Raw genomic sequence first — 7540 nt, 5'->3', positions numbered from 1 at the left:
CACTGCATGATAGTAGTATAAGGGCGTGCGCGGAATGCATGTGATGAAATGAAAAATGGCCGTCTAGAAGGGCGTAAGAATGAAGTTAAATGACAGAAATGTTGCTAGTTTTGCCGTGTGTTCATCACCTATCGACAAAGAGGGATACTTGTCTAAACGTGGTAGCCTAAATCAAAGTTACCAGAGACGATGGTTCATATTGAAAGGCAACCTTTTGTTTTACTTTGAAAAGAAGAGAGATAAGGAACCAGTAGGCGTCATAATCTTGGAACATTGTAGTGTACAAGCGTCAGAACATGAGAAACACGCCCTGGAAATATCGTTCGATGGCTCAGGCACTCGTACATACGTCTTGCTAGCTGACAACGAAACTGACATGCAGGCATGGATACGAGCCATATCACACGCCAGTTACGAATACTTAAAGAGCATTGTACGAGAACTACAGGAGCGACTGGATGGCCTGGTGTCGCGTAAATCATCTACCGTAGAACAGGTTGGTGCTGGGGTGAAAAGACTGCAAGTGAAGGAACAAACCCAGGCAGTAGTGAATGGTCATTTAATAGATTTAGATGAGGAGGAACCTCCACTGATGCAGTCTCACCCACTTCAACAACGCCACACTTATTATGGTGGTAAGGGGACCGTGGAGGCTGAGGATGTTCCCAAGATACCAGTAAAGAAGAAGCGTTCCAATACTTCAAACTTGGACGTCACACCAATAAACTTTCAACACCCTCATGCATCACCGGTAGAACAGCCGTACCATTATGGTAGTGCTGTTACATTGTCGCCTAAATCAAGTTTTGATCATACAGCTTGTTTGATACCAGAGGCGTGTACTTTACCAATGAGATCAGAGCCTTCTTTGATTGACTTTGATAATCCACCATTGATGCCCCAACGATCATTAACACCGCCAGCAACATCTGAATCGAAACAGAAAACATTTGAAGAATTACATGATGAATTCACTGATGTTATGAGGACTTTAAGACATGACCAGCCTGGCTCTTAAAATGTGCGTGACACTGTATGTAAATATATAATCTTGTTTGTGAGAGAGAGCTGTAATTATACCAATTGATATGTTGTACAGAATTGTCTTCTGAGATATTTTTTAACATTAAAATTGCAAACGGTCACAAGTGTGTTATTTCTTTTTCTTCCCCTTTTTCCCTTTCCCTTTGCCTTTACCTTTCTTCCCTTTACCCTTTTGATCTTTCTTTAACATCTTTCTGCATTTGTATGATCTCCAGAATGCCTAGATTTGACATGTATATGTATTATGGTTCAAACGTAAGTGGGACATTTCACCTGTATTACAGTGGCTGCTCTTGCAGCTTTCTGAATTTCATTTGCCAACTTCTCTGCTTTTTCTTTGGCAATCCTCTTTTCCTCCATAATAATATTATATTCCTCTTCTAACACTTTGAAACGTTCTTCTAATTCCTTCAACTGTGTTTGCTCTTGTTCATAATGTTTGCTAACATCTTCAAACTCATCCTTTTCAATATAAAATTGAGCAAAGTTTTAATGAAGTGACAAACCTGTTTCTCTCCCATTTCTGTGTCGTAGCGTTGCACCCAGTTTTCTACTTCTGTTTCTCTCTTGAAAGCTTTCTATTGTAAAAGAGAAAAGAAAAAACTATAGCAATCACTGGGCATCGCTATACTACAGATGTACCTTTCTGAGTTGTAGTTCACTTTCTCGGTTTGTAGCTACCGTGGTATCCAGGGTTTTCTTCAACTGGGTAATCTCTGCCATTAACTTATCTTTTCTGTTTTGATAATCAGCCCCATCTTGTGCCTGCTGTTTAGTGCAATCACTCTGGACTCTACGATTAGCCTCCTTGGAGAGCTTATCAACAGTGCTTATGTCAGACTTCAGGGAGTCTATCTGACTGTTCTTCTTACCAATCTTAAGAAGAACAACCAAACAGATTATTGATGACCAAAAGTTACCACACACCACATGTACCAAGAACACTACTGTGCATATTTGTGTATATATCTACAGAATAGGAAGCTATATTGTTTATTGTTGAGACAATGGATATGGCTATATGCCAACAACCATGTCATGGCTTCAGAACTCTGGACTCAACAAATACTATACCACTGCAGGCTCTGTGTGTGTGCGTGTGCGTTTGTGTGCCGTGCATGCATACATTTAGTTCGTGATACCTCTTTGTCTCTCTGTTCTCTAGCATTGTTCAGCTCCTCTTCCAATTGACCTATGTCTTTTTGTAACTCTCTTTCTCTTTTACTCATACTATCAACATGGTTACTCCTAGTCTCTTCTTCTTGTTTAGTTGTTAACAACCTCTCCTGTATGACACCTCTCAGCTCCCCCATGGATGATTTGAAGGATTTCGCTCCATACGTAATTTCAGAACTAATTGTCCTCATGACACTAAAAGCAGCAGGATTGTTGGAGAAAGCTCTCAATATTGACTTTGTGTTGTGTTTGATCTTGCCTGTGAGTAGTGCTAGTTTCTCATCGAGGGCTTCGTCACTTATCTGACTCACAATTGGCTCCAGCTTTGTCCTTGACGTTGTGCCAAGGCTTTTCTCACTTGAAATACTAGTCATACTGGCAGTCTGCGGTAAATCACTAGACATCCTCCGTATGTCACCATACGAGTCTTTACCGAGTGCTACTACTATCTGGCTGAACTCTTCAGTCAATCCTTTGTACTTGGTTAATAAGGCAGTAATATCAGCTCCAAGCGAAACTGAGTGTCTATCTAATGAATTAACAAGGTAGGGAAGAGCTGAAACGATCTCTATTCTCTTAATAGACTCGTCCAAGACAGATAGAACTCGCTGTGACTCCACATTACTCACTTTCTTCTGTGCAGGCTGTAAAATGCGCAGTGGATCATCGCTAATGGACGAATCTGTGCTCAACACGGAGTCGTCTCGAAGTTGTCCCTTCTTTCTTTCACTAGCGACATATCTAGACGTCGCCTTTACTGCAAATTGTGTTGGACGGGTAGGCGACACAGCGGCCATTTTATCTGTTACCAAGCTGTTGCTATGATTACGTACCCTATTAGAAACATTTTGCGGGTTTCCCTGATCGGTATAAAACAAAGCGGTTTGCAAGTGGAGTTAGCTAAGATCAATTTCTACGCTAACCACTACTTACAATTTGCAATTAAAAATGCCGCTGGGTGGAACGTCTTCCTCCAATGCTGTTAAGCGAGATATTGAGAACGTTTTCGTGACCGGATTTGAGAAGCGCAGAAAGCCAAGGAAACATTATGTAAGACCTTTGATAACAGATGTGAGCTACTCGTTACCTGCTTGTTTCAACTGACAGGTTTACGTGATGGTAGTTTCGTGGACAGATCGCAGTAGATTTGAAATTTACAGGAGATACAGCGAGTTCTTTTCGTTTCAGGTATTGATTCAATAGCTAGGGTAAATGACCTTGTAATACAACTAGCTGAATATGCTGAACTGGCTCAATAACTGAACTGGCTGAATATTGAATAATAGAGCTAGCACTGGCGGAATATTGAATATAAATAGAGCTAGCTAGTCAACAAACACGTTGGCGTTGAATAAATGTAGGGATACATATTATCAGTGATTTATAAATGAAAGTAGCTAGTATGCTTTTCATATACAAGCATTGCAATAAACATGTATTTGTGTATTTCAGAGTACCCTGGTGCAGCTTTTCCCAGCTGAAGCTAAGGACAAGACGATCCCAAGTTTGCCAAGTAAGACCTCGGTACAGTTTATTTTGTGGTAACTATTGACAATCCACAGTATGCTGGTAGTTGTCACCCTGTAGGTCATCCTTTGTATATACTGTGATGGCTTCATCATTGATCAATTGCTAGCCTGATAGCTTTCCATTGTAGGCCTCCCATATAAGCACATAACTATATAATAGTAGTATAGCTGTATGATGTTTCCTATCTCTTAATAGAGAGGATTTTCATTGGACGCAGTCATGTATCAAGGGTGGCTGAGGCAAGGGTGGACGCCATTAATTCTTATTGCCAGGTAAATACCAAATATGTGTGAATTCTTTTTTTTTAAACTTTTTTACGTGTACGTGTTTGTTAGGAAGTATTGTATCACAATCATATGTTGTTCCACAGAAATTGGTGACACTGGATGAGAAAATATCTGGTAGCATTCACGTATTGACATTTTTCGGTCCTCTTCCTGGAGACAAGCCTCTTGAGAAGTAAGACTGCTTGTTATCTGTTATTGCCTTCTCTTGGTAGATAGAGCAGAACTTTAAGTGCAATTAGTTGAGATCCACTTGACATAATACATTGTCATAATAATATGTTTTTGTTTACAGGTTGGACTTAGGAAGACCTGCATCACTGCACCCACTCAAAATCCCTACCGGTAATTTGTGGGAGGAACACTGTGTAGTGGCTGATTTTGAACAGGACAGCAACCAACAGTTGTCGGTCACCGCAGGCAGTAAAGTGATTGTGATCAGTAAAGATGAGTCAGGTAAGATGGCATACAATGAAAGTGGCATGACCAAAGAAGTCGTATGGTTTTCTCAACAATAGTCACTTCTTAGTAGCTCCTTAGTTCATGGTATATGGGACATGAATGGGTTACCAATATGGTGTGGTCTATTCATATAGGTTGGTGGATGGCTCAACACAATGGCAAGTCAGGCTGGGTACCAGCAGCCTACCTGCAACCATGCACAATGATTGATGATGAAGATCATCATAGGGCTGATGATGACAAAAGCTACCTTGGGTTTGTGGTCGAAGGTAAGGGATGTGTATATATGTGGGAAATAAACAGGATATGTGTGGTTGCTATTGTAAACACTGCAATAAAACTTAATGTAGTAATATAATTTACAAAATATTTTATTCCCTTCCTGTATATGGTCAGCATTAATGGTTATATATTTTTATTGACAGACACTGGTAGCAGTTCAGACACAGGATCAACCATTACTCCATCACTAGATGCAGAGTTGTACAAAGCTGTAGCAAGCTATGAGGCCCAGGAGGATGGCCAAATCAGTTTTGATGAGGAACAACTGATTCATGTCATTGACAAAATGGAAGATGGTGAGTTGACCAAACTCACGACTATTCTTATCCATTCATATTACCTCTCTCCTGTTAAGGTTGGTGGTTTGTGAGTATTGACCAGAAAGAGGGTTGGGTACCATGCAGTTACCTGGAGCCAGTTCATTCACATAGTGAGGGAAGCACTGACTTACCAAACCTATTACGAGCTAGTCCACTCCTTCCTTCATCATCCTCTGGACACAGCTCACCAGAAGATCAAGGTTAGCTGTTTATGACATTACTAAATGGAATGCTATCACTTGATGTAATGAAGTTATAGTTATTGTTTACATGCAGAGGAAGTAATATATAGTGTATACCAGAATCCATAGATAATCAGGGAGGGTTAATATATGTGTTCATTGATAAGGCCAGCCCTGTGCAATATAGCCTTATATTTCTAGCATTGTTGATACAGTATTGTATCATTGTGTCTGCTACACATATAGGATCAGAAGGCCAGTATGCTGCCACAGAGTCATATATTGCACAAGAGTCAGATGAGATTACCCTACAACAAGGATGGGTCGTTGAGGTGGTGAAGAAGTCCATTGAAGGATGGTGGACAGTCAAGTATGTATACCATCCTACATCATATGATATGTTATGACTGTTTTCTCTTGGTGTAGTTACAAGGGTCAGATTGGTCTATTCCCTGCTGCATTCTTGCATAAACATGAATCTGAGTCTTATTTCTTGCAATTGAAGGTGAGAGAAGTACCTTTACCAATACATCATTGGTTCATTGCCTGTATCTTTCACTTTGCAGAAGCGGAAGTCCGATCATAGCTTTTACAATAAGGCTCCACCCCCCAGGAGGTAAAAATTGTTTTGTTAAAGCAAGTTTTGTTTGTAATGACTATCAGCACTAATCGTAGTGTACTTGCTATAGAAAATCATTTAACATACAATAAGGTTGAATATTTTTCTTCTTTAGGAGGACTGTTCGTAAGACAGCAGAGAGAGGAAGGAGAAAAGTCATTAAGAAAACAACATCACCTCGACCAGTACGGAAGTCAGACAAATCTGGCACAAGTAGCAGTTCAGATTCTGACTACTACAAACATGAAGTTACTGAGAAACACTCAACTGATGATGGTAACTATTGGGGAAGGAAGCCAGTGGCCTCAAGAGTGCGTAGTAGTAGTACAAACAGTGATAGTAGTAATGAAAGTAGTAGTCAAAAGGGTAGTCGTGAAAACTCTCCAGAAATGACTGATGCTAGAAAGAATGTTGACGAACTCAAAGAAATGTTTGCCAAGAGATTGTCAACAGAAGAGTTAACTACAGGTAGAAAATCTCCTAGGAACCAGAAGAAGGTTAGTCCAGAGGTTAAGCCGGGCATGAGAGCAAAGCCACTTGTTAATGTTTCTGACCATGACTCTCCCAATATTCCACTGAGACCACGACAGAGTGAAATATTCCGTGCACATTTTGCTAATGCGTTTACAAACAAAACCAACACAACATCAACATCTTCAATGTCTCCAGTGGAAGAGGAATTAGAAGAATCAACAGCTGTATCTAAAGGGAAGTCAAGAAAGACACCTCCCCCTACTCCTCCACGTAAAGATTCAAGTTCACCAGAAACTCAGCGAAAAGTGTTGAAACCAACCATGCCAGATGTACCACCAAAAGCTAATCGTCGTAGTAACAGTATTGATCCACACAGTACTACTGCACCTTCAGACCAACTACCAAGGTCACAATCACATGATGGCACTCAGTTACAAGATAAGGCAATGGAAGCCATCTTGAAGGTATTGATACAGAAGAACGGACCAGAGTTGCAGGATCTTGTTAAACAAGCTATAGCCAGTGATCCGGACTTGTTAAAACTAGCTCTAGCGAACAATAACTAACAATGTCACCCCATGTATGTGATGACTGCATTGCTTAGCAATTGTATCATCCTTACAGGTTGTATAGTTTGTAACTGCAGTATAATAACTTATTTATAATTCTGTACAGTTTTTAAATATCAATTTACTCTTATTGGACTGCACTGGTACTCGTATATAGTTATACGTGTTGTTTGGTGTCCTCTATTTCCCAGGGAGACATGGCTTGCAAGAAAAGGGCAAGACTTGTTTTAGTATTCATACAAGAACTGATCCCTAAAATTAAATGATCAGCTTGTTTATGCTACAGTAGGAATGCTGTATAGCTGGTCCATGATTTTGAAATACATTATTATTGTGCTGGCACAAAATAATGTGATCTGTTTATACAGAAAACTGGTTGTGCCATGAGCATAGTGTAAAGATGAACTCTTGGGAATGGTGTTACCAAATACCCTCTTTATTCATAGATCAATTTGGCATACCCACAAATGCTTGACCAATCAACCAACTAATACAAACTAACAAACCACACACTCTATAAAATGCTTTGTAGACACAACCATATATGGACTTCTTCTGACTGAAAACATTTGAAGGAGTTGATATTAGCAACTGGCAT

General features: G+C 40.0%; 3 protein-coding genes across 3 annotated transcripts; 2 read left to right on the top strand and 1 right to left on the bottom strand.

Annotated features, from left to right (window-relative positions):
* The first annotated feature begins 17 nt into the window (after nt 1-17).
* On the top strand, nt 18-1148 carry LOC136244577 (sesquipedalian-2-like). Its single transcript, XM_066036141.1, has one exon. The coding sequence runs from the start codon at nt 80-82 to the stop codon at nt 1016-1018; it is 939 nt and encodes a 312-aa protein (XP_065892213.1). The 5' UTR covers nt 18-79; the 3' UTR covers nt 1019-1148.
* Nucleotides 1102-3050, bottom strand: LOC136244574 (dynein regulatory complex protein 10-like). Its single transcript, XM_066036139.1, has 5 exons — nt 2187-3050; nt 1687-1920; nt 1551-1622; nt 1318-1506; nt 1102-1264 (listed from the first exon to the last, which is right to left on the bottom strand). Exons 1-5 carry the CDS (start codon nt 3015-3017, stop codon nt 1154-1156), a joined length of 1437 nt encoding a protein of 478 aa, XP_065892211.1. The 5' UTR covers nt 3018-3050; the 3' UTR covers nt 1102-1153.
* A 57-nt stretch (nt 3051-3107) lies between these two features.
* On the top strand, nt 3108-7077 carry LOC136244573 (SH3 and PX domain-containing protein 2B-like). Its single transcript, XM_066036138.1, has 13 exons — nt 3108-3270; nt 3328-3408; nt 3673-3733; nt 3946-4022; nt 4121-4209; nt 4330-4490; nt 4631-4765; nt 4922-5074; nt 5134-5298; nt 5527-5650; nt 5707-5785; nt 5847-5896; nt 6015-7077. The coding sequence occupies exons 1-13, from the start codon at nt 3169-3171 to the stop codon at nt 6937-6939; spliced, it is 2202 nt and encodes a 733-aa protein (XP_065892210.1). The 5' UTR covers nt 3108-3168; the 3' UTR covers nt 6940-7077.
* The last annotated feature ends 463 nt before the right edge of the window (nt 7078-7540 follow it).

Source organism: Dysidea avara, chromosome 14, assembly GCF_963678975.1.
Source record: "Dysidea avara chromosome 14, odDysAvar1.4, whole genome shotgun sequence".
Taxonomy (NCBI): Eukaryota; Metazoa; Porifera; class Demospongiae; order Dictyoceratida; family Dysideidae; genus Dysidea; species Dysidea avara.
The sequence above is the reverse complement of the archived record's forward strand: the minus strand, read 5'-3'. Positions and strand labels throughout refer to the sequence as shown.

Excerpts from the sequence above, each read along its gene's own strand:
- LOC136244577 (XM_066036141.1), top strand. The coding sequence starts at position 80 with ATGAAGTTAAATGACAGAAATGTTGCTAGTTTTGCCGTGTGTTCATCA.
- LOC136244574 (XM_066036139.1), bottom strand. The coding sequence starts at position 3,017 with ATGGCCGCTGTGTCGCCTACCCGTCCAACACAATTTGCAGTAAAGGCG. Across the intron at positions 1,507-1,550 it reads CAGAAATGGGAGAGAAACAG|GATGAGTTTGAAGATGTTAG; the intron begins GTTTGTCACTTC and ends TATATTGAAAAG. Across the intron at positions 1,265-1,317 it reads GAGCAGCCACTGTAATACAG|GCATTCTGGAGATCATACAA; the intron begins GTGAAATGTCCC and ends TGTCAAATCTAG.
- LOC136244573 (XM_066036138.1), top strand. The coding sequence starts at position 3,169 with ATGCCGCTGGGTGGAACGTCTTCCTCCAATGCTGTTAAGCGAGATATT. Across the intron at positions 4,023-4,120 it reads CCATTAATTCTTATTGCCAG|AAATTGGTGACACTGGATGA; the intron begins GTAAATACCAAA and ends GTTGTTCCACAG. Across the intron at positions 5,786-5,846 it reads CTTATTTCTTGCAATTGAAG|AAGCGGAAGTCCGATCATAG; the intron begins GTGAGAGAAGTA and ends TTCACTTTGCAG.